The 26,800-nt window shown below is 40.0% G+C and overlaps 1 protein-coding gene across 2 annotated transcripts; it reads right to left on the reverse strand.

Annotated features, from left to right (window-relative positions):
- Positions 1-26,754, reverse strand: LOC117990721 (proteasome activator complex subunit 4-like). 2 transcript variants are annotated; one of them, XM_034978205.2, is made up of 25 exons: positions 26,240-26,754; positions 23,619-23,759; positions 23,055-23,171; positions 21,507-21,632; positions 20,557-20,601; positions 20,068-20,278; positions 19,289-19,442; positions 18,570-18,747; positions 16,723-18,147; positions 16,395-16,569; positions 15,636-15,932; positions 14,475-14,737; positions 13,658-13,903; positions 12,302-12,546; positions 11,582-11,709; positions 10,678-10,866; positions 9,942-10,137; positions 9,643-9,842; positions 9,224-9,342; positions 6,526-6,659; positions 5,457-5,623; positions 4,787-4,940; positions 4,376-4,570; positions 3,757-3,932; positions 1-3,136 (listed from the first exon to the last, which is right to left on the reverse strand). In XM_034978205.2, exons 1-25 carry the CDS (start codon positions 26,467-26,469, stop codon positions 2,762-2,764), a joined length of 5,886 nt encoding a protein of 1,961 aa, XP_034834096.1. In that variant the 5' UTR covers positions 26,470-26,754; the 3' UTR covers positions 1-2,761. The 2 variants fall into 2 exon arrangements, with proteins under 2 accessions (XP_034834096.1, XP_069360595.1); XM_069504494.1 differs by lacking the exon at positions 21,507-21,632.
- Positions 26,755-26,800: the final 46 nt, after the last annotated feature.

Here is a 26,800-nt window from a genome sequence, read left to right on the forward strand (position 1 = left end):
TCTTTGGTATTAATTTTTATTATTTGCCTATAAAACATTACACCATAGTTTTCGATTTTTTTAAAACAACCTTCACAGATCTTTAGCAAAATTAAATACACTAAAAACAATAGGTACTAAGTTAATAAAGAGAACCCAAATCTAATTAATAGATAGGTGGCATAATTTATACAGATTTTCGCTAATACAAATGCATTAAAAATAATAATTATAATATGGGTTACAAATATTTTATCTGTATAACATGTATATACATCGTATGTAAATTGATTAATCATTTTGAGGTATTTTGTATAACCTAACATCAAGAGCAATCCCTTTTAGGGTTCCGTACCTGAAGAATGCCAACAGGACCCTATTACTAAGCCACTGCTTTCTGACCGTCTGTCTGTCAACAGGATGTATCTCGCAAACTGTAATAGCTAGCGAGTTGAAAACTTCACATAGTGTATACAGTATGTGGCCGAAAGTAATGTACATCGACCTTTAGAAAGAGATAGCAAATTTGTAGAGCACTGTCTCTGTCGTTGAGACCGACAAAACGTCATTTTATTTTATTTTTATTAGTCCACAAAACTGACTGATTGTATGATAACAATAACATATAGATATGAGTGACAGAGACAACGCTCTATAAAGCCGAAATATCATTCTAAAGGCTGATGTACATGACTTTCGGCCGCTTACTGTACTTACCTATTTCGATTGCCGCAATAATAAATAATAAATATTTCATATGGCCGCCATGTAAATTAACAAGTACATATTCGTGTACGATGGTACGGAACCCTTGGTGTGCGAGTCTGACTCGCATATGACCAGTTTTTGTTTATTTACTATGCTGTTTTCAATGTAAATAAATTACTAATTAATTAGGTATTATTATTATTATTATTTATGACTAAAAACAACTTCTAAAACAAAGAACAGACATCGCAACTATATCGCAATATCTAGAGAATAATTATTTTATGATTCCTATATTTACTTTGCAATTTATTTGAAAACTTAGATTTGCGTTATTTGCAACATTCCAACAGGGTTTTCTCAAGCCATCCCCAGTTTGTAGTGAAAAGAAAACTACCACCACATAAGCAAAAAAACGATATAGTGCATACACTTTGAGAACTCACTCGCCATATCTGTTCTATGTGTCTACTGTCATGTTAAAAGTACGATTTTAGATTTTAGTCCTTAATTTGAGGGTGAATACTTTTAACATGACAGTTGACACAGAGCAAATATGGCAAGCTTGTTCTCAAAGTTTATGCATTATACGATCACTTAATTATTATTTTAACTTAGAACCGTATAAAAAGTAATTCCCTGTATAATTAAGCATGGATTATACGCACAACAGACGGAAACGTTTAAGTGCGGAAACCAGCCCAGAGTGAAGAGAGAGAGAGTGAAGCATGGATTATATGCCTTTGTGATTATTTAAAAGCAGTCAACACTATGTCGCGGTCCTTCTATACATCATATTTTATTGGGCTCATTTCTGACGCAAATGTACAGGATGACAATGATAAATTATTAGTGATGGTGGTAAAAACACGAAACAATAAAACGAAAACCTCAGAGTAAGTTTAACCATAGGAAAAAAATCATTAGTTTATAAGATGCTTTTCAGTATTCTGCTACTACTAACTCGTAGTTTGAATTAACGGCAAAGGTCAGAACCAGCCGAAAATTGTCCCAGGCCCCGGGTCTAAGGGGGCCTCCAAATTATAAACCTAAGGAATCCTCACTAGGCAAATCAGACCGAAATAGTTTCAGTAAGTAAAAGCCAGTTTGTAATTAGAGGCCCCGATCGCTAAAATACTTAATGAATTATTTAAAAAATATATTTCTATGAATAATATTTTCAGTTCATTTCCGAATAGCTCGCGAAATTCATTATATCAAAAAATCCTGAATCACAAAATACTTTGAATGTTGATGCTTGCATTATTCACGAATCACGCCTATTCTACACCCCCAAAGAAACAACAAGGAAAAAGCACCATAAAATAAAAAAAGGGGCCTCATTCAGTGATGCCACCCCAGGCCTCCGCCGCAGGGTGGTCTTATCTTTATTCATATAAATACAGAACCATAGTATTTTACCACCACTAACTATAGGAAGCAATAAGCAAAGAGTACCGCAATACTATCAAATAATGCTATGATCACAAGTTTTGCTATACAGTAACTTTTTCTACAACTAAAACAAGTTTCTATCCGTAGATGGAGTAAAAAATCTAGACAAAGGAACGTTTGCTTTCTCATTCACACTAAAAAGAGAGCACAGATAAAGTTACTAATGCGATAAACAGAGACGCAGGTAACCTATTTTTTGTCCCTTATCGTGTAACCGATTTTTTTCAAGGAATACAACTTTAGTTGCAAAACGAACTTTGAGAATTAGTGGCATCATTGTATTTCTTATTAGTTATTTACTTGTTTTCATTATAAAAACGTTTAATACAAATGTTGTTGATCGGTTAATACAAATATTGACTACTAAATAAGGGTAATTGTTTCGTGTTATTCATCATTACGTCGGGCTATCGCTATCTCAGTCGCGGTTACACAGTACTTTAGTCTAGCTTTTTTATTCAGTCTACGTTTCTATCTCACATATAGGCAATAAATTCTCCTTCACCATGACACCTAAAACTTAGACTCAATCAGTGCAAAAGTTTCTTTGAAATATGTCGCAAGATATACGTATGACTAAGAAAGTATCTAACACCATTATTTTGCTAAGAAGTTATATTTAGGCGCAATAAGACGGCGGTGAAGTCAAATCTGCCAACAAATCTAGTTCTTCTTCAGTAAGTTGTTCCCTATGTTTGGGCCAGTCGTCTTGATGCGTCCTCCTGAAATCTGCCAATGCCGTCCTGATAGTGGCAGGTATTGGATCAGGGGCACTTGTATGTCTGGCCAATTCCGCCAACACGTCGCCAAGCTTTGGCCCAAGGCTGTAGGGCCTTGAGGACAAGTAGCCACATAGGCCAAGCACTCCGCAATGTCGTTCGACCAGCTCCTTGGACTTACAACTTCGCGTGAGGGATTTCAAGGTCTTCTCTTCGTCGGGTAAAGCCCGACAGTGCATAAGACCTGTGAGTAGTTTTGCAGCGGCTTGTCGGACCTGGAGTTAAAAAATACAATATTATATTCATTTATTTATTCCTCTTGTTTAATATTGTGTTTATTTTTATATAGAATCCCACTGCTGGGCCTCCCCTTCTTCAAACACCTTTTATTTTGGGCTGTGCGAAACCATACTTTTCCTTCATATGTTTCGATCTTGTCTTTCCACCGTGTTACTTGCCTTCCTTGCTTCCTTTTCAAATATTTTGGTAGTCAAGTTGTAGTTTTTTTACTCCATTGTTCGTTTCCTGTCCTTGCTACATATCCCGCCCAGTTATATAAATAAGAATCATTGAATAATCTAAATATATAAAAGGAAAAGGTGACTCTGACTGACTGATCTATCAACGCACAGCTCGAACTACTGGACGGATCGGGCTGAAATTTGGCATGCAGATAGCTGTTATGACGTAGACATCCGCTAAGAAAGGATTTTTGAAAATTCATCCCCTAAGGGGTAGAAATAGGGGTTTGAAATTAGTGTAGTCCACGAGGACGAAGTCGCTAGCATAAACTAGTCTCAATCTATCCGGCTTGGCAAGCGATTTTTTTGATAATTTCAAAGAGCAAATACAAAGGTTTTATCGTGAATTCAAAAGTCATAAGTTGTCAACTGACCTCGAGTCTGGAGTCCCTCATCAGCTTGAGCGCGAACCGCTCCGCTCGCACTGCCCTGTCTGCCCTGTCGCACAGCATGGGCAGGCCGTAGAACAGTAGCGGCTGAGCGAACTCCAAGCAGGCCAGTCGCGCCCACCAAGAACGACCTTCCGCTAGGGATTCTAGCACTTCTAGTGCTGCAAACACGATAAACGGGTTTGGTTTGTTGTTCAAAAGACAATCTATTGCTACATTGACAGTTCAAACACCTAATCGAAACGAAGTGCCCTTAATCATTCTGTCTCACTCACACACTAAGCCACAATTTTTGACTCGTTTCATATTGTCTGAGTCTAGCCGGTTATCCATACTAATATTATGAATGCGAAAGTGTGTCTATCTGTCTGTCTGCTAGCTTTTCACGGCTCAACCGTTCAACCGATTTTGACGAAATTTGGTACAGAGGTAGTTTGCAACCCGGGGAAGCACATAGGCTACTTTTTATCCCGTAAAATTTAAGAGTTCCCACAGGATTTTTAAAAACCTAAATCCACACGTACGAAGTCGCGAGCATCAGCTACTTAGTTATATTTAGAATGGATGCTTACAAAATAGGTAATTTGGAAAATAAAGTTGATACCTTTGTCGAAAGCCTTGTAGGAGTGGTTAGCAAGGGCCAAGCTCGCCAAGAACCCTCCCGCTGCCCTCGGTAGCTCCTCGTGCGGCTGCGGCGGGCCCCTAGCCGCCAACGCGCACGCCGTGCTCACCAGCTCGTACTGCGTCTCCGTGTTGCCGCAAACCCCGCGAACTATCACGCCCATGCAGCCGCGGAGAACTGATCACACAAACATAAGGGCACTTTTTTATCTAATAAGTATAGATAAAGGTGTATGGATAGCGTTAATGAAAATATAGTAGTAAGTTATGTACATAATACCTATTAAGGGCGCCACCTCGCCAACAAACTGGCCCACCAGTTTGGCGAGTCAGAAATGTAAGAGCCCTGTAAAAGTTAATAAGAAAAAATAAATAAAAAAAAAAAGTATATTACCAGTGGTGAGTAAGTTGACAGCGCGCGCGTGATGCCTTTGCGTCGGCGCCGCGTCGCCGGCCAATCGCAGCGCAGTGTCCAGCCGCTCCACCAGCTGCTTGTCCACTCGCGACTCCTCGCTCTCTGACTCCACTGGATCCGTGGTTCCTTCCGTCTGACAATATAACATTTTTTCAAATATAAAAAAAACAAACTGATGCCCGCGTCTTCGTCCGAGTGGAATTAGGTTTTTTTTAATTCCGTGGGAACTTTTTGATATTCCGAGATAAAAAGTAGCCTATGTCACTCTCCAGGTCTTTATCTATACTCATGCAAAAAATCATGTTAATCCGTTGCACCGTTGCGACATGATCGAAGGACAAACCAACAAACCAATAAACCAACAAACAAACACACTTTCGCATTTATAATAAGGGTACTGATATCGAAACAAGCCGTAATGAAAAAACTCTGCCTTGCTAGAAAAAAAACTAAAAAGTAAAAAAAAAACATTTAAAATGGCTCCACACAGTCGCCATTTTGAATTTTTTTCGAAAAATGTATAGTCCGTAATGTTGAAGTAAATTGTGCTTTGTGAATTCAACAAAAAACCGTAAATGAAACAAAGATGAAACCTTGAAACACAATAAACATATTATATTATTTTCAAAAATCAACGAATATTGTTTACCTGATGCGCGTGGCCCGCGTGCGGCGGGTCCGTGGCCAGCGTGGCCAGCTGTGTGTTGCCGGCGAGCACACTGAGCGGCACGGCCACGGCGGCCACGGGCGGCACGGGCGACACGCACGTCTCTTGCGACGCGCAGTCCCCTATCAGCGACGCGGCCGTATTTATCACTATAACAAATTATATATATTATTTTTAAATTCTTTATTTCAGCCAAATAATAATTATACAATTTTACGCTTGACATCCAGAAACTGTCTTGAGTTTATATAGATGTTGTACATTCCTCTTATAATACTAAACTAAACTAGATAATAACTATGTACAAATCAAAACTGACGAGATCGGTGCGATCTTAATAATATTGGTAGGTAAAATGTAGGTCTTAACGAAATGTTACTGAATACTCGCGATTTACGTGTTATGACGACGCACCGCGCACAGTGCAAATCGACAGTTTATTTAATGAATTAAAACATTTCTTCATATCGATATATATAAAAGGAAAAGGTGACTGACTGACTGATCTATCAACGCACAGCTCAAACTACTGGACGGATCACGCTGAAGTTCGGCATGCAGATAGCTATTATAACGTAGGCGTCCGCTAAGAAAGGATTCTTCAAAATGCAACCCCTAAAGGGGTAAAATAGGAGTTTAAAGTTTGTATGAAAGTCTGTCAGTTTTGAAGTGTCTTTAAAGAAGTTTTGTAGTTAATATTTTTGCAATTAGCAGTATGACATATTTTATTTAGCTCATGTTAAAATCTCATAGTTAAAGATCAAACCTAAGGGTGTAAAATAGGGATTTAAAATTTGTGTAGTCCACGCGGACGAAGTCGCGGGCATAAGTTAGTTCATTTATATTTATAGAAAGAAACATTTATTTGGAGTACAAGTGATAGTAATCCAAATATAGGTGTATGGTATATATGAAGGTCTTTAAAAACCCTGTAGGAACCCTGGTGAAAAAGTTACTAATTTGATTAGCTGTCAAATACCGGATTGTCGAGAGTTTACGAATTGCAGCGAATTAAACCGATACCTCAAGCTTTTAAAGAATGATGACTTACCAATATCTCCATTTTCATCATACAACGCGGCAAGTCTCGGCTTGATGTCGGCGAGGAAATCTTGTAAGCGAGGCGCCTTCCCGCTGCTGCCGCCCGGGAACACCAGCTCCGTGTCGAAGATTGTCATGAGGATGCTGTGGACAAGCTTATTGTAAACTGACGGGCGAATGCGTCAACTAAAATCTTATTGTTTAAGAAGTTAAGACCATCTCAAAGACATTTTTTTAAATATGTATAGAACATACCAAAAAAACTGTCAGTGTGGCTAATTCCACTGTACACAATCTCTAAACTGAATTAAAATGACACGTCTGTATCTATTGCTATCCCTTTCATTATGTTGCTTGCGGAAAAGGATAGCACTAGATTTAGACCTGTTAGTTTAGTTTAGAGATTGTGTACAAGAGAATCGGCCCCAGTGTCTGATTTTGCGAAGCTCTGAAGTTAAAAAAACCGGCCAAGTGCGAGTCAGGCTCGCGCAATGAGGGTACCGTACTACAGTCGTATTTTTTCGACATTTTGCACGATAATTCAAAAACTATGATGCATAAAAATAAATAAAAATCTGTTTTAGAATGTACAGGTGAAGACCTTTTATATGATACCCCACTTGATATAGTCACTCACTTCGAAAGTTGAAAATACTAAATTATTAGTTCATGACCACAATTTCATTTTTTTTGTGTGATCTAACCCTAAATTCACGGTTTTCAGATTTTTCCCCAAATGTCAGCTATAAGATCTACCTACCTGCCAAATTTCATGATTCTAGGTCAACGGGTAGTACCCTGTAGGTTTCTTGACAGACAGACAGACAACAAAGTAATCCTATAAGGGTTCCGTTTTTCCTTTTGAGGTACGGAACCCTAAAAATCGTTTCAGTCATGACTCTTACTAAATCCAACTTTTTTATATTTATAGACTTGCACTGGGCTGCAATTAAACTTCGTGTCAAGTGTTAATGTAGCCTAAAATGGAGCGCGCTTGCCTAGAAGATGCCTATTGCAAAGTACTTGACTTGTATGGTTGGATTGATTATCCATATCCATACTAATATTATAAATGCGAAAGTGTGTCTGTCTGTCTGCTAGCCTTTCACGGCCCATCATTTCAACCGATTTTGATGAAATTTGATACAGAGATAGCTTGCATCCCGGGGAAGGACACAGGCTACTTTTTATCCCGGGAAATCAAAGAGTTCCCACGGGATTTTTGAAAACCTAAATCCACGCGGACGAAGTCGCGGGCATCATCTAGTCTTGAATATGTCATAGATAAAAACTTTCCTCGTGAAATGTTGCGAAATCCACTAAGAAGTTTAGAATAGGCTACTTGACACTTTTTTAAAGTTGGTCTTAAATGGTTAATATTTGTGCTATTATATCAAAAAAATTAACACTATATTTTTTTGCGCCCTAAATACCGTAAAACTTTAATTTAAAAATATATTTTTCTTAGACAGGTGAAAACACTGTCGGCCATGTTTGGCCGATAGATTATCTGTGCTCTGACGTCATGCATTTGTAAACAACAGCATAACCTCCCAAAGTTTAATAAACATGACTTCTATACTAGTGTACATGAAAAATATAGTAATTTTCGTTATTGTATCATCCGAGAATGTAAAAAACGCATCGATAAAGACCACAGGAAAGTTGTGGATTAGAGTGCCCAGTGAAATAAATATACGTAACACGCGAAGACTTGCTTAAAGGGATCCTATATGACTAACGACTTCAACCCAAATTTATTTTTGCAAAGATCACTTTGTTGTAATAACTTATTCAATTTATAAAGAGAAAACGATATTTTTTTACGTTTACTATGAGTTTTTAGAAATATATAAAAACTAGCTTATGCTCGTGACTTCGCCCGCGTGGACTTCATAAATTTCAAACCTCCATTTAACCCACTCAGGGGTGGAATTTCAAAAAATTCTTTCCTAGTGGATGCCTTCTCTTTACCTACAAAGAACACACCCACCAAATTTCATGTATCTAGGACCAGCTGTTTAGATGTTTAGGCTGTGCGTTGATATATAAGTTAGTCAGGACTCTAAATTTTATATATATGGATACTACGTTAGTGCCCGCGTGACATAGGGATGACATTTCTTTGTTTACATATTTAATGACTTCACATCATGGCTGACAGCGTTTTCTGCGTTTCAAATAAAAATAAAAACTGTATTTTTTAAAATTGGATTTATATATCCATCCTGCGTTTTTAATAATTGTTATTGATATATTTCGTTGTCTTAAGCAAAATACTATAATAAATAATGATTTATTGGACGAAATTAGATATGAGTCAAGTAGCCCATTATATTTAGAAAAATCACATAATATATGCACAATTTCGATTTTAGGATGGCAACTACTTTAACCCTTATGTTATATTCTCAGAACAAGGACTATTAGAAGTAGCCCTATTGTGACACTTATTGTTAGAGCGAGATGCTAAATTCATTCAAGCTCTTATTAGAACGTGACAAAATGATTATGTTTTGTCCTTATCACCGTGGCCACTTTTTTTGTTTGCCAAAATGTATTTGTACGTGAGTATTTGGCAAACAACGTGAAGTGTAGAAGGAATGACATTTCACAAGTAAGAAAATCTGCTTAAGCGAGAGGGACTGAGGGGGCCACGCTAGTTGCATATCTGGACATATCTGTGGTTATATTAAAATTAATTTTACCTGCCAACAGTTTCCCTCACGTTCTGGTAGGGATGCTGTATGAAGTTGGCCGCGTCCAGTCGCTTGAGCAACTCGGCGGCGAGCGGCGCGGCCCGCCACGTCAAAGATCCCAATGCACCCTGTATTAGATAAACATAATCTCAATCTCAGAGCATCAATAGCTCAACGGCTAAGGAGCAGACTGAAATCCGAAAGATCGGTCGGTTCAAACCCCACCCATTGCGCTATTGTCGTACCGGTTCCACAGATGGTACAGTCCGACAAGGCTCTTTTGGCACTTGAATGACATTGGGGGGGGGTTAAGCGTCTTGAGAGCATTTTCTGACAAGTTCGACTGCCAGTACTTGACCACTTGTTCATATACATTTATAATATGGGTAAGGATGAACTCTAAGTTAGCGCGAAGCTGTAATGTTCACCTGTAAAGCATAAAGCCTCGCGCAGACTACAAAAGAAGTGTGATGATCGGGATCCGCGTCGCCCAAAGCGGGCGGCGGCGCACACAGCTGAAGTAGCTCCTTCAACACTTCACTGCCACGGATGGGGTCCAACTTCTCTACTCCTGTGGCCACGCATGTGCCCCAGTCTTCCATCGTTTCTGCGGTTACTGATGTCAGACCTATGGCAAATAAAAGGTTTGTAAGCTATATCGACTTGAACTATTGGCTGCATTCGTACTTCGCACGAGCGTAGCGAGCCCTGACTTTTTTTACTTTACCTGCTTTAATAACTTCCATGGCGGTCCTATACAGAGCAAGTGCCCGTGCTCTAGGCCAGTATCTGGGAGCACGTAATGCAGCGGCAGCTATCTCGGCCGCGAAGCGCTGCGGAGCCTCTTGCGTGTCGCCCGCACAACGCAACGCGTGATCCATCAGCCTACTCGACACACGCTCACCAAACTGAGCGAACGCCATCTGTTGGTGATCAAATTAAGTGTCATCATCATCATGATCAACCCATCACCGGCTCACTACAGAGCGCGGGTCTCCTCTCAGAGTGAGAAAAGTTTTGGCCATAGTCTACCACGCTGGCCATGTGCGGATTGGTAGACTTCACACACCTTTGAGAACATTACGGAGGACTCTGAGGCATGCAGGTTTCCTCACGATGTTTTCCTTCACCGTTAAAGCAAGTGATATTTAATTAATTAAAACGCACATAATTCCGAAAAGTTAGAGGTGCGTGCCCGGGATCGAACCCCTCCGATTAGAAGGCGGACGTCCTAACCACTAGGCTATCACAGCTTCTTTGCAATAAAGTGTAAATAACATTAAATATGCATGTGGAAGGAAATAGGAGGAGAGGACGACCAAAGAAAAGGTAGATGGATTGCGTGTAAAATGGGATATAGTTGACGGATGACAGAAGTGAGTTGAAGAAGAAGACATGTTGTGCCGACGCCACGTAGCGTGGGATAAGGTAAGGAAGAAGAAGAAGACTTGAAGTATAGTTACCCGAAACATGGTGAAGCGTATTCCATTGAACTTGTCCTTGCCCTTCTTCTCCTCCACAGTGTAGAAGGCCACGAGGCGGTCGATGTTGGCCTCGTTGCTGAAGAACTCGAACAAATACCGTTCGCCTTCCTCCATCTCCTCTAGCGGGGTGTCGAGAGAAAACTTCTGTTCGCTAATTGGTGCCGCTATCTGGGAACAACAAGTACATTTTTAGAAAATACAGTCAGTTATACATTTTTCATCATACTAATTCTAAAATGGTCGCTAACTATGGGCCTCATAAGAAAGCTCAGAGCTACGCTTGGAGTTTCTCTACGTGATCGAATCAGAAATGAGGAGATCTGTAGGAGAACTAGAGTAACCGACATAGCTCAACAGGATGCGAAGCTGAAGTGGCAATGGGCAGGGCACACAATTCGTAAAACCGATAGACGTTGGGGTCCCAAGGTGCTGCTGGAATGGCGACCTCGTACCGAAGACGCAGTGTTGGAAGACCCCCGCTAGGTGGACGGACATCAGACGAGTCGCAGGGAGCCGCTGGATTCAGGAGGCGCAAGACCGTGGCGTGTGGAAGTCCCTACAAGAGACCTATGTCCAGCAGTGGACGGTTGATGATGATGATGATGATGAATTCGAAAAACGAATATTGGCATTACAGAACAGCAGGAAAAAATCTATTTTGTTCTTATGGTGGTTTGAGCATTCTCTCTTCTATACAAGTTAGCCCTTGACTGCAATTTCACCTGGTGGTAAGTGATGATGCAATCTTACATGGATGTGGGCTAACCTGGAAGGGGTATGGCAAGTGCGCTTAGTTTAGTTGCATCATCACTTGCCAGCAGGTCTGATTGCAGCCAAGCTCTTAGTCTATTAATTAAAAAAAAACTTCCATGTTAGCTGTTACCTTGAGTTTCTTAGGCCATGCAAAGAATCCATAAATGTAGTCGCGCAGCCACGGCCGGTCCCATTCTTCGTCAGTCTTTATTTCCTTGTCTTCTGACCAGATGGCCCATTCCAGATCCTCTCTGTACCCTGCAGAAGAGTTTTTTTATTTTTTTCCACCCTTAGCTTAAACGGGCCAAGGCAAGAAAACCGGCGGGGTGATTACTATATCGCGACAAGCTTGCGACTGGCGTAAATCTCGCGATCATTGCTGTCAAACGTCACACTAGAGAGAGACAGCAATAGCCACAAAGCAAAATAAGAAGTAGAAGAAGAGAGACAGCAAATGAACTGTCGCATTGCTACTGCTGTCGCGTTGCTGTCGCTACTGCAACGTTTTACGTAATCACCCCCCCCCCCCGGTCTGCTTATAAATTTGACGTCATGATAGGTTTTTGTATTGGGAATCTATCAAAAAAATTATTCATTAGATAAAATTGCATGCCTGAGAGTTCTCCATAATGTTCTCAAAGGTGTGTGAGCTACCAATCCGCACATGGCCAGCGTGGTGGACTATGGCCAAAAGCCTTCTCACTCTGAGAGGAGACCCGTGCTCTGTAGTGAGCCGGCGATGGGTTGATCATGATGATGATGATGATGATGATGATGAGATAAAATTTATCTGGTGGTTGTGAAACAAGCCTTTGTCTTATCAGAGACCCTTGGTGTTCAAAAACCTTACCCGGTATATGTTTTTCAGGTTTAGGCGACCCCATAATTTCGTACGGATCAATTTCGATCTTCTTGATTTTGTTCTTTCTCTGCTTCAATGCATATAATGTGAGTTTCTGCGCGGTCCGTCGTACCGCGATGTCGTCGTGCAATAGCGAGCGTACCACAAGGCGTACCGCACTCGGCGGGTACGGCGTTTGGACCAGAGGGCAGTATGTTAACATCTGCATTGCCAGTTCTAGACGACGCCATTGCCTGTGAAATTCCCAATGGAGATTATATCCTACTCATGTCGGTGACGGTATATTATGTGTTTGGGTCTTGTGTGTATGTGTTTGTGAGTATGTCTTGCATTTTCCGTGCAGGATGCGGTATTAGGTACTACAAAGGTAAAGCCTGTGAGTAAGTTTTTAGACATATTTTGCGGTGTTGCCATGTAGATGTTTCTGGATCGATTTTAAGGTGGCCTCGGATTTTTTAGACAATTTACTGACAGACACTTGTAGTTTAGTTTCAAAATCGCTTATGAGCTGATTGAATGATGCTGGGTAAATATCGTCAACTCAAGTTGGTAATTGACAGATTGTCGGATGGGTGACCAACTTTGAGATTGAATTGGGGCTTTTCATTTCATCTATCCGGTCTTTGCGTCGTATTTCTCTGTGCTGAGTGCCCCATATTATTCATATGATAATTCGATTCGGTGCACTGCGGTGCGTCGCTGATCGGCGCAGTTATATAATATACTGGCAAATTATTGCAATAGGCTACTTGACAATTTTTTTAAGTTGGTCTTAAATGGTTAATATTTGTCCTATTATATCAAAAAAATTAACACTATATTTTTTTGCGCCCTAAAAACCGTAAAACTTTAATTTAAAAAAATATTTTTCTTAGACAGGTGAAAACACTGTCGGCCATGTTTGGCCGATAGATTATCTGTGCTCTGACGTCATGCATTTGTAAACAACAAGATAACCCAGGGTTATACTGTTGTTTACAAATGCATGACGTCAGAGCACAGATAATCTATCGGCCAAACATGGCCGACAGTGTTTTCACCTGTCTAAGAAAAATATTTTTTTAAATTAAAGTTTTACGGTTTTTAGGGCGCAAAAAAATATAGTGTTAATTTTTTTGATATAATAGGACAAATATTAACCATTTAAGACCAACTTAAAAAAATTGTCAAGTAGCCTATTCGATTCGAGTCGACTCGGCGAGCCTACTGGACGCCAGTCTTTATGATAAGGCATTTCCTTGGAATAGTAATGGTTAAAGACTGGAATTGATCAGTTTAGAAGTTACGTGGGAACTAAACTGCTAAAAGTTAAAATCACATTTCGGTAGTAAAAAAAGTACTCACACATTAGGCGTTTCAGCAATGTCAACCAATTCTTCAATCAGCTCATTATACACCTTCTCCGTTCTATCAGATGTGGCTAGCTCTTTCTCCACGGCTTTGTCCAACATGGCTTTGAACTCAAGGTCGTTTAGTTCCGCCTTAGGGAGAAGGTTTTGGGCGGCTTCTATGGCACCATCTGAGATTGTCAAGCGAGTGTTGACTGCTGGGAATTGGCGGTGGAGGCAGTCGCTGAACGCTTGTTCTAACCTGTTAATAAAAATACCGGTCAAATGTGAGTCAGGCTCGCACAGGAAGGGTTCCGTACCATCGTACAAGAAATAACACTTTTAATATTTAATTTCCCTTCCTTGTCTTCCCTCCCTCCCTTTCTTTACTTGTGCTTTAAAACATTGCTACCTGCCTTTCTGATTCTAGGTCAACGGGAAGTACCATATAGCATTTGATGCACTAGATGGGTCTTGAAAGAAAGAAAGAAAAAAAGAAAATGCATTCATTTGTTGTTGGAGTCGCAGATAAAAAAACAAAGTACAAATGTAACAATTTCATCGGTGACACCACCCCAAATGTGTGTACCTCTATTTCTTGACAGACAGACAGATAACGAAGTCATACTATAAGGTTCCTTTTTCTCTGAAGATACTATTAATCTGTGGATGTCCACAACTGGATATTTCATCAAAGGTCATGGTTGCTAGGAGCATGGGAAGCGTTTAAGCGAATTATACTTGTTACTGTGTACTGTACGTCTGTTACTGTGTACTGTATATGTGTTACTGTTCCGTGTATGAATGTGTGTAAGCAAAGTAAATATATTTACCTTTGTATACTAGGTTTTTCACTGAGCGGTGCTTTCAGGATGGCAGGCCACAGGGTGCGCACGACGTCCCAGTCCTGTTTAGCGATCATGGGCCCCTGTTTAGGGTACAGGATGATATGCAGGGCGCCCTTGTGCCGCGCGTGCCACTCGTCGCCCTCGCCGCCCTTCGCGAGCAGGGCGACCAACTTCGGAACCAATGCTCGGTAGGAGTATGGGAAGTGACTGAGCATCCAATATAGCCCAATCTGGGCGAGGACACGTACCTGTGGGAATTACAATAACCGTATTTTAAAGTTTTTTTTCTCTCGTCTGTTTCTCGACAATCTGTTTGCGACATTGGGTCGTGCGGTTGTGGGAAGCGGATTTGTATTTCTATTGGCGGAATCCCCTATTTGCTGAAGAATCTATTGGACAGGCGCAAGACACAAACGCGTTTCTTTTACTTTTCTTATTTCTCTTTTTTTTTTTTGATTTATAGACTAGCGCTTGGCTGCATTCAGACCTGGTGGCAAGTGATGATGCAGCCTAAGATGGAGCGCGCTTCATTCAATCTTTTCGTTGGCATTTGGAATGCTTATTACGTTAAGTTAGATTTAATATGGTTTGGAGCATCCAGGGCCCGCGTTGTATTACGCGGTTGGGGCTTCTATTCCAGGCCCATCGGCCTGCCGCGGCCGGGGCAAATCTAATGGAAGTCCGCTCAAGTGTCGTAAGGAAATGTTAGGTGAATGCCAAATGTACGCGGACTTAACGAACGAAAATTTCCGTACGCCCAACTTGTAGCTAAAGTTGTATGGCCGCCAAACAGAACATCATTGTAATACCATTGTAAATTGAAAAATTAAAAAGAGCAACCGCCGAGTTTCTTGCTGGTTCTTCTCGGTAGGAACGGCATTCCGAACCAGTGGTAAATTAAAACTACCTGACTATTCATAAGCACTTTTAAAAAGTTTACATGAATAAAAAACATTCTATTCTATTCTATTCAGCTGTTTTGAGGTTGCCATCTTTTATCGAGGTGTTTAATGTACCAAGTAGTTAAAGCCATAGATTAAAAGCTGTTTCTTTACTTAATATACGATATGATAAATAAACCTTTTACCAAATTATTTTCAAAAATAGTTTTATTGTTTTTAGTTATTGTTTAAAGCACGCACTTACCGTGCTGTAAGTGTTGATAGACAGCTCGTACAAGGCATCCAGCGCTTGAAGCCCTGACGGCGTCATCCCAGCGTCACACACAAGGTCCAGCCTCGACTCAAACTGCACCCGCGCAGCATCGGCCACCAACATCCTCAGCCTGGCCGCGCCCGCTTCGTCCCCTCCGTTTCCCACCCCCGCTTTACCGAGGCCCCCTCGACCGTCCAGGGCCCTCTCTAACGCGTTGTATGAACGCAGTTTGGCCTCTAGTCCAGGTCCCGAGCGAAGGCCCTTTACGACTATTATGCGTTCCCAAACCTGGAATAATAGGAAACTTTGAATTGAGGTTGGAGCACGTTTGCTTAGAAGTACCTATTAACTCTTGAATGATACTTTAGAAGAATAGAATACAAAAGTTAACTTTTACAAAATGCTTTCAAGTGAAATTTATCTTACAAATACAAATGGTGAAATAATAATTTTAAAGTAAAAATTATTATTTCACCAATTTAAATAAATACCACATTTTCAAAATGAACTAAACAGAATAAATTAATTATAATCAGCTATGACAAATAGAAATTAATTATAGTTAGTTATAAGAATACTTTTAAGATTAAAAACGAAAAACGTGGGGCGTTATATGTGATATGTGTTTTTTCAGTGACATCTACTCTCTACAATCTTTATTAGTTATCTTTTGCATGCGCCCCACGTTTTTCGGGTGTCGTTCTAAATCTTACAAGTATTCTATAATTATTTCATACTTTATGTACCCACCTGAATAAGCATGTCCAATCCCCGTGTATCATCTGTCTTATCGGCCAGCATCCTTGTCTGAACGTCTACCAACAGCCGCGTGAGAGCAACGCGCATGTTCTCACCGTCGAGCGTCACTTGGTACGGCACGGCGGTCGCGAGAGGCAAGCACGTGGCCGGCACTTGGGACTCTATCCTATAATCGGGATAGATTGTAAGAATAATCGTGTTAAATGTCGCATCGTAATCCGCGACTATCCGATATATCCTTTATGTAAAAATATTCGACACGTGTTTCGGTTTTTGCGTTAACTATAACATTGTATAAAAAAAACTATGTAAAACTCACATAGCAACATGCTCCTCGTCCGGCGGCGGCAGCAAGTTGCAGGCCACCGTCATCGCACTGAAGATGTAGAAGCTTTTCATCCTGCGCTCGCGACTCAAGTCCCTCTCCCCGCTCAGCCATTGCCTCAACCGAGTCACCTCGTGTTTCACATACCGGTCCACCAACATCTGGGCACACTCCGCTTCCTCAGCGTTAGGCACGTGCCACACCAAGTTCGCATCTTTCATTAAACATCCTCCACCCCATTCCCGAATAGGCAACCACGTTTGAGGAGCACTCCCATAATCTTTAGCGGAACTCCTCCATTCTTTTACATCCACGTTCGATAAGGAATGAAATATGTGCGCCAGAGCATCCGCTGCGCGAATTAACGCGTATGTCGCGTGCAGTTTCAATATACGATCTAGTACTGGGATTATTTGCGGAATGTATTTGAGCAATGCGGTGCCGTCACATTCTATCACTTGTTTGAATAGAACGAGTCTGTAACAGAGATCTCGTGGAGGATTCTCCTCCTTTAAAGCGTCATCATTTGCTACTAGCTCTGTCAATTCTTCTATAAGTTTGGGTAGAAACGCCGCTAAAGTAGATTCGGAATCGATCCGACTAAACACTTTAAGGAGAACTCCGACCATGCTGCCGGCTACGTTGGTCTCGAATGTTGTTTCGGTAGCGAATGATTTGAATTTTCTTAACGCTTCTTTAAATATTTTGGGGGAACACTGCATTAGGACAGCGGTCGCTGCTGAGGATATCGCTGTTTCAATAACGGCGTCTGTCTTGCTCTTAACACTTTCGTGGTCTTTAGTGTCCAAACGAGCGTGCTCAGTGATACTAGACTCTATAATGATGAAGAGCCTGTCTAGGAAGATTAATACGAAATCCTCAAACTGAGCGGTCGATTCGCAAACTAGCAACTCTTCCTCAGTTAAATCGGGATAGTATTCGTGGGCAGAACTACAGTCTATATAGGGTATCATCCCACTGAAAATCAGTATGAAATGTAGGGTGACTAATGTTTTTTTAATGTCGTTAGGATCGAGGCCGGGTAACACCGCCATTAAGAAAGGGACCACATGAGTTGGACCTTCTGGGTAGTCGGCGTCCGCTCCGCGAATCATCGGTCGAGCTACTGCTGCTACGGCGGACATTGCCGCTGTGACTCTATGAGGCTCCGTTAAAGATGTTAAGGAGGTCCTTAACCTCTCAATTAAGGGTGGTATTACAATCGCGGGTCGTAAAGTAGCCAAGTTCTGCAAAGCAACAGATATGTCTAGGGAACCGCTTCTGCTGTATACTGCCTGTAAAGTTGGTTCAAGGACAATTTTCACGAACTCAGTTATGTCTTCATCTCGGAGCTTGTAGTGTTCGGGAGTTTTATTCTCCCAAGTTTCTTGCAATTTCTTTTCGCGTTCGCGACGGACTCTGGAACAATATTTTAGGTAATTCTCTCCACTAATTCATGTTATTATTCTCCTACTTCTAACATTTTGAGAGCGCTTACGCTGAATACAACGCGTAGCAATACGATTGACGTCTAAGTTCAATCGATATACAAGACGCTACAAACATGGGTATCATCATCATCATTGATACACGTGCACTGCTTGACATAGTTAGGTCTCTTGTAGGGACTTCCACACGCCACGGTCTTGCGCCGCCTGAATCCAGGGGCTCCTGCGACTTTCTCACGGTGTTTTCCTTCACCGTTAAAGCAAGTGATATTTATTTGTTTAGAACATGCATAACTACTAAAAGTTAAGAGGTACGTGCCCGGGATCGAATCCCCGAATAGGAGGTGGACGTCTTAACCACTAGGCTATCACGCATGTTTATAGATATCTTACCTGATAAGAAATTCTCTAGCCAATTTCCTCAGAAGATCCCTCAGTTTGAAGGACCACCGGCCGGCGTTTGCGCTTTGCAAGTAACTCTCCACTCCCGCGAGAAAGGACCTCAAGTGTTTCAATACGACGCTGTCTGGGTTTATAGTCCAAACGATCCAAGATGCTACAACCTTCATGTCTACAAAACAAAGGGATTAATTGAAAAATTAGGGTTTCTATACAGATTGTCATAGATTTCATAGCATTTTGGACCAGACATCAGTTTGATCTTGTTAGTTGCAGTTCTCAAGTCATTAACATTTTGGGGCATGAATATCAATTTTAATTTTATTATGAACTAGCTGACCCACACACAGTGTTGACCCACAGAACAGTAGATTCTTTATTTTTTTTTATACTTTAAATTTTTCTCTCCGTAAGAACCATCCTCGTACTCGATGACCGTCATCACTCATCATTCCTCATATGCATGGCTAAGGTTTGGAATACTCTTCCACGATCTGTGTTTCCTACCAATTACAACATGGGTATCTTTAAAACAAGAGTGAATAGGCGTCTTCTAGGTAAAAGCGTCCCATCTTAGGCCACATAATCACTTTCCATCAGGTGTGATTGAGGTCAAGCGTTAACCTATAATGAATTTAAAAAAAAATTAATAGACTCTCGCATGATATAGTTCTTGACGGTCATATTTTTGGAACCAAGTATTAAAGACTTACCGAGCGAATGATTCTTGGTATACTGCATATCTTTGTAGCTGACGGGCAAATTGAGCGCGTGAAGGAATCTCATGAACATTTTGGGCACGTGCGGAGTCCAGTCCACTGCGCCCGGGTTCTTCTTCGCCAGACCAGCGAACAGTATCATTACATCCTTTGAAAATATAGGAAGTGTTGAATAACTGGCATCATTTTTAGGGTTCCGTACCGCAAAAGGAAAAACGGAACCCTTATAGGATCACTTTGTAGTCTGTCTGTCTGTCAAGAAACTTACAGGGTACTCCCGTTGAGCTAGAATCATGAAATTTGGTAGGTAGGTAGATCTTTTAGCAGACATTATGGTAAAAATCTGAAAATCGTAAATTTGTGATTACATCACACACAAAAAAAATTGTAGTCATGAACTAATGATTAGTATTTTCAATTTTCAAAGTAAGATAACTATATCAAGTGGGGTATCATGTGAAAGGGCTCCACCTGTGCATTCTAAAACAGATTTTATTTATTTTTTGCATCATAATTTTTGAATTATCGTGCAAAATGTCGAAAAAATACGACTGTAGTACGGATCCCTCGGTGCGCGAGCCTGACTCGCACTTGGCCGGTTTTTGTTATAAAGTTTGGGTTGCACTGAGGCGAATCTTACATGGGATCATCATCATTATTATAATCAACCCATCGCCGGCTTATTACTGAGCAAGGGTCTCCTCTTAGAGTGAGAAGGGTTTGGACATAGTACACCATTCTGGCCCAAGGGCAGGATGGAAGTAGATACTTACGGAAATCCCGCACTGGTTGTTATAGCACACGTCCCACAAGTTCATCAGTTGGTCGAACCACAACAAGTGGCCCTGTTCCGCATACTTGGGATACAGTCCTACGGGCAAGAAGGTGGTGAATGGACCCATCATTTGAGAGTTGGATGACCATGGGCAGATTTGTGGGAGCAACTCCTCTAGCATTTCTTTTGTTGCGCCCACTTCGAAATATCTGAAAAGCAAAGACAGCTACAATACCAGGCATATGTATGTAATTTTTCTTTTTGAAAAAGAATATTAGCCATGTTAAATGACTAATATTCCCCTTTCCTGTCCAACTAAGCGTCAGGCTTGTGCTAGGAGTAGGTACGACAATAGTACAACGGGCGGGGTTTGAACCGTCGACCTTTCGGTTTTCAGTCCACTCCTTTACCGGTTGAGCTAAATTTTATAAATATTACATACTTGCTGCCATAAGCTAGTAAATTATAAAACTGATGTTGTACTTACGGCTTTGCACATTTTATCATTGTCATGTACGACGTCTCCAGAGATCTGCAATTAACATTGAAAATACATTCTGTGATTCAAATTTTTAGCCACTCAAGCAAACCCTGCCCCCGTTTGATTTATGATTGTGAGGTCGACAACATTTACTAATACATATTTTACTCAGATACAAGTTAGCCCTTGACTGCAATCTCACCTGGTGGTAAGTGACGATGCAGTCTAAGATGTAAGCGCGCTAACTCGGAAGGGTTATGGCAGTTTTTAATAAATCCATGCCCCTTTGGTTTCTACACGGCATTGTACCGGAACACTAAATCGCTTGACGGCACCCTCCCCCCAGCCTGGTGGGTTGGAAGCCTCCCACTAGACCAGACCAGAAATTTAGAAATTATAAAATTCTAAATCCCTGCCAGGAATCGAACCCGGGACCTCCCACTAATAAGACCACAGCGCTTATCACTGCGCCAGGGAGGTCGTCAAAATCTATAGTCCAACGTGTGAGGTTCCTGTGGCCGTTCGTATTTATGAGCCATAAGTTTAATTATCATAATATATAACTTTTTAAAATATTTTGATGAGAGATGAGCCAACTGCCACCAAATAATTAAGCATCCCACCCCCCGAAAACTGAAACGCTCCTTAACAATGTCAGGTTATAGTCAAAAAAACTGTTGTGGCTATCGCACTCTAATTAGACGGTTTATTTTGCCATAAATTAGGCTTTTTATATTAAACCTCTACGCGTTGTGGCCTGTGTCGCGCAAGTTTATTCCGCGAGGACATAACAATCATTCGTAAAAATATTTTAACAATAGGTACCAATATTTTTGAGCGATGCACAATTAATATTAATTATAATTAATATTAATTTAATGCAATATTGTATGTGATAGCTCAAATAATAAATAGCGTTTCAGTGTTCGGCCGCAAATTATTTAAATCTATTTTACGTTAGCAAGTCACTTTCGTCCGGTAACGCGAGTCCAAACAATTCGAGCGCATCGTCTAAGCCGTAGCCCGAGATGAATTTCCGAACCATGTCAAGCATACTCGGTTTTTCATTGCCACTTTTGCCCCTGAACAAACATATTGGTCCTACATTAAGCAATAATCTATACTATTAATTATTATATATATATATATATATATATATATATATATATATATATATATATTATATATATATTATATATTATGCAAGAATAATAAGCAGACCCTGCTCCTTTATTTAATTCTTAGTCCATGCATTCCGCATGTTGCAACTTCAGATTGAGCTAGTTTATTTTATTATTTATTTTATTTTAAAAACAAAGATACATTTAGTATATTAAGTTACTGACAATTACAGTGTATCACAAAAACCTGATCAGGTTTGTCCGTACACCGGCATTCCTTGTGTTGTTTTGCGATCACTATACCTTGCAGTGAGGTCATGATCAAGTGTAATGATAATGAATGGGTCGCCTGTATGAGTCACTCATAGCTCAGTCTAGCTAACTGCAATTTCCACGCCCACTCAAAGTAGGTAATATTAGTATGGATGCGACCTTAATTACGTCACACAACCTAAGTCAGTTAATTTTAAAACGTATTATTTAAACTGCTTACCTACTATTTATTATTACACCGCATGATCTTATCCTGGATTTAAGTAACGCATATTCGTGACTTAAGTCCATTTTTACTCCGTGCGAAAATATACACGACTTTAGACGGTTAACTTACGCTGTACAGTACGCGGCCGAAAGTAATGTACATCGACAATTAGAAGGACATAGCAGCTTTCATACATTTTCGCACAGTCCAAATGTCCATAAGGGCACTACATAAGTCACGGACAAGAGTTACGTGGGTTTAGGTCACACAAGCTATAAAATACTCGTGACTTAGCCAAGTCTAAATCAAATAATGCACGGCGTCAGTTCATTAGAGGACTGCTTAAGTCCTCTAATGAATGTTAGTGTAATCGTAATGTAGTAATTTAAATTTGGATGCATTGCAGCAATAGTTTTATAATATAGTCATCTATGTGTTAAAAATTATAGCACTTAAATAATAATAATAATAAATAAATAAACGTTTATTTCAGACCATTCATAGATCCACTTTAATAAGCAGAGGTAGCTGTATCTCCATATTTAGATTATGTACAAATTAAAATTGGCAATCTATTAAAAGCCCCCTAAGAATATCAGATTAAAAAAATATTGATTGCAGGTTTAAAAGAAAAGCTATTTAGCTTTTTTATTTCCAGGATGTTATCAGTATTCAAATTAATGATGGCAATTATTAGGCTATGGACAGATCTAGAGGAATTCTGTGAGCGGGAGACCCGCGCGGCGATTTTCTTGTAGTGTCATACTGAAATGTTAAAGGGAGCGCCATATCTGCGGCAGGAAAAGACAAAGAAAAATTCCGCGCATTTTCTGCTCGCGGAATACCACTTAATTTGTCCCTAGCCTACTTTAGGATATTTTCTATCTAAAATGTTTACTTACGTGTGGTAGTGGTACATTCCTATACTTGTCGAACTCTTTTCAAATATCCTTATGCCAACATCATAAAGAGGTCTCCATGGCAGCGTTAACTCTTCAGGTGATATAAGAAATCTTTTCCTAAAATCACGATATAGAGTTAGGAGTCAGAATTTAGTTTGGAGATTGTGTAGCACCAAGGTGCTCCATCATTAATACTATAGTAAACTTAACTTACTTGAACTTTACTTATTTAAAGCAAACTATGATAGCCTAGTGGTTAGGACGTCCGCCTTCTAATCAGAGGTCGGTCCCGGGCACGCACCTCTATCTTTTCGGAGTTATTCGTTTTAATTAAATAAATATCACTTGCTTTAACGGTGAAGGAAAACATCGTGAGGAAACCTGCATGCCTGAGAGTTCCTACCATAATGTTCTCAAAGGTGTGTGAAGTCTACCAATCAGCACATGGCCAGCAAGGTAGACTATGGCCAAACCCTTCTCACTCGAGAGGAGAGCTGTGTAGAGAGAGCTCTGTATTGAGATGGGTTGATCATGATGATGATGATGGATGATTATGAAACTTACTTTGTGAGCATAAGGAACAAAGTTGCAAACTTGTGTACTTTGCACGGCTCCAAATCAGGTATAAGAACCAGTTCATAGGCTAGTTTTATTAACGCCAAGTGGTCTTCTTTTCCAAACTTCAGGCCATGAATGCGTATGTACCTATAAAGAAAATGTTAAAGTTTTTCATATCATTCATTTGGTCTCAAAAATTCATCACTACCCATATTATAAAAGGGAAAGTGTGTTTGTTGGTTTGCCCTTCTATAACAGAGCAATGGATTTACTTGATTTTTACACGGATATAGTTGTAGACTTGGAGAGTGACAGAGCCTACTTTTTATCCTGGAAAATAAGAGATCCCATGGGATTTTAAAAACGTTAACCCATGTGGACATTAGCTGTGGACATAAGACATGTCCATCCATGTGGACATACGTTGTGGACATCAGTTGATTTCATTATAAAATAGCAGCTGATGCCCGCAACTTCGTCCGTGTGGTATTAGGTTTTCATAATCCCGTTGGAACTCTTTGATTTACTGGGATAAAAGTAGCCTATGTCACTCTCCCGGTGCGCGATTGCCGTAGAATGACAGCTACAATGTCACGATCGCAATCACCTTTGATTGGTTGATGCTCGCTCACTACTAGCTACAATGCATTGTTGGAGCAAGAATCACACAAATTCAGCCAATCACAACAATTGAGATTGTAATAATGATTGATGCAGGTTTTAGGCAATCGGCCCAAAGGTCTTTATCTATACCCATGCAAAAAATCACGCAAATCCGTTGCACCGTTGCGACGTAATTGAAGGATAAACCAACAAACAAACACACTTTCGCATTTATAATAAGGGTACTGATTTTCAAAAAATCAAACATTCATAATATTATAAAATTTTCTCTTCATATGCATTTGTTATTTCTATTTAAACACAATAATTAATAGCTAGAATAATCAAAGATATGTAATAGCAAATTCCAATGCCAAGTGTCTGGGTCAGGAAGTTCTGGGCTGTAGCCAGATGTTCAGGAACGGGGTAGGCTGCCAAAGGTTAGATAATGTGACGCCAAAATGATATTATATAGGCATAATGTTACATATTATAATATAACACATGCTTAATAACATAGTAGTGACTATACTTAAAAATTAACAAATCGGAAAATACATTTTGCAATAATTAGGACTTTACTGTTTATGTATCAGTACCCCTATTATAAATGCGAAAGTGTTGGTTTGTTTGTTGGTCTGTTGGTTTTTCCTTCAAACACGTCGCAACGGAGAAACGGATTGACGATTTTTGCATGAGTATAGTTAAAGACCTGGAGAGTGGCATAGACTACTTTTTATCCTGGGAAATCAAAGAGTTCCCACAGGATTTTTAAGAACCTAAACCCATTATTATATAAAAAAGGAAAAGCTGACTGGACTGACTGATCTATCAACGCACAGCTCACACTACTGGACGGATCGGGCTGAAATTTTGCATGAGGTTAGCTATTATGACGTAGGCATCTGCTAAGAAAGGATTTTTGAAAATTCAACTCCTAAGGGGGTGAAATAGGGGTTTAAAATTTGTGTGGTCCACGCGGACGAAGTTGTGGGCTTAAGCTAGTCTCTTTCTAAACTCCTAATCTTTTCTACCAGGTACTATAATTAGCTGTAGAATAAAAACATAATTTTTGGTTTTAATAATTCTTTCACCATTCAAAAGCCAGTTTATCCAGGAAGTAAGGCTATATCAAACACCCGGGTTAATTCAGAGGACCAGCTAGTGAGAAATAAAGACCTCAAAATGTACCATTTATTTCCTTCTTCCAATGTTTGTTATAGACTACTAATTTGTCTACTTTATCTATCACTAGGTTATGCTCGCGAATTTGTCCGTGTGGACTACACAAATTTCAAATCACTATTTCACCCCCTTGGGGATTGAATTTTCAAAAATCCATTCTTAGTGGATGCCTACGTCATAATAGCTATTTGCATGCCAAATTTCAGCTCGATCCGTCCAGTAGTTTGAGCTATGTGTTGATAGATCAGTCAGTCAGTCACCTTTTCCTTTTATATATTTAGATTCACCATTTATCTAACAGTTGTTCACCTTTATCTCTATCTTAGTGTATAGAATTTATTATTTGTCTAGTAAATTTCACAATGTAAATTATGATCATTCCCTAACTGCATCCCTTGCTTCACATCTGGCCTTAAGTATTGAATCAATTTTGAATATGGCCTAATAGAAATAAAGCTAGTACAGGTGCAAGCTGACTTTACACTAAGCAGTGATTTGTAAACCTAGAAAACACCATTGGAGAAACTTATAGGATACTAGATGATTTAGGTTTTTAAAAATCCAGTGGGAACTATTTGATTTTCGATGATGAAAAGTAGCCTGCGTCCTTTTCCTGGATGCAAGCTATCTCTGTACCAAACTTCATTAAAATCAGTTGTACCGATGGGCTGTGAAAAGCTAGCAGACAGACAGACACACTACTGCACTTACAATATTAGTATGGAAGTATAGACAAATTATGCCATCACCACATGTCAGCTGTTACCAGCAGATTTATTGGAATCTAAGTAAACATTTCATATTTATGAAATTCATATTATAAAAAATTTGCAACATACTTCATCAATCTGGACGACCAGACCCCACAGGCTGGTTTCATCTCACGCAACATGACGGATTTAGCCAGGTTCGTCTTCACCTGTTCAAGGAATCTTTGTGATTCGTCATCTAACTTGTCAGCATACGGCAAGAGATGATTCGTGAGCAACTCCTTCTGCGGCTTGAACCCCAGAGCCTTAATCCGCTCTGGGGTTGTAACAAATGCCTCGTATTCATCGTCTATAAGCATTTTGAACGATTTATAATCTAATAATTCACAAAAACTGTAAACACCACTCGCTCATCAAGTTCACGAGCAATTCTAACACATGTTACAATCCACTTCACTTTATGATTATTGCTTTGTTGATTGCCCAGTCACCGACATATTATGGAAAACAACATTGAATTTAAAGCAAGTCATCAATAAAATTCAGCAAGAAAAGAAATCAGAATAAATTGAAGGCTCATTTATAATTTTTTAACGTTTCATTTTACGATTTTTATACATTTTTACGATTTAGATTGACGTTCGGTATGACACGACCAAAATACAATGTCATTTTGACCGTGCGACTATT

Source organism: Maniola hyperantus, chromosome 18, assembly GCF_902806685.2.
Source record: "Maniola hyperantus chromosome 18, iAphHyp1.2, whole genome shotgun sequence".
Classification (NCBI taxonomy): domain Eukaryota; kingdom Metazoa; phylum Arthropoda; class Insecta; order Lepidoptera; family Nymphalidae; genus Maniola; species Maniola hyperantus.

Excerpts from the sequence above, each read along its gene's own strand:
- LOC117990721 (XM_034978205.2), bottom strand. The coding sequence starts at position 26,469 with ATGCTTATAGACGATGAATACGAGGCATTTGTTACAACCCCAGAGCGG. Across the intron at positions 23,760-26,239 it reads TGGTCGTCCAGATTGATGAA|GTACATACGCATTCATGGCC; the intron begins GTATGTTGCAAA and ends TTTTCTTTATAG. Across the intron at positions 19,443-20,067 it reads ACAACCAGTGCGGGATTTCC|GATGTAATGATACTGTTCGC; the intron begins GTAAGTATCTAC and ends ATATTTTCAAAG.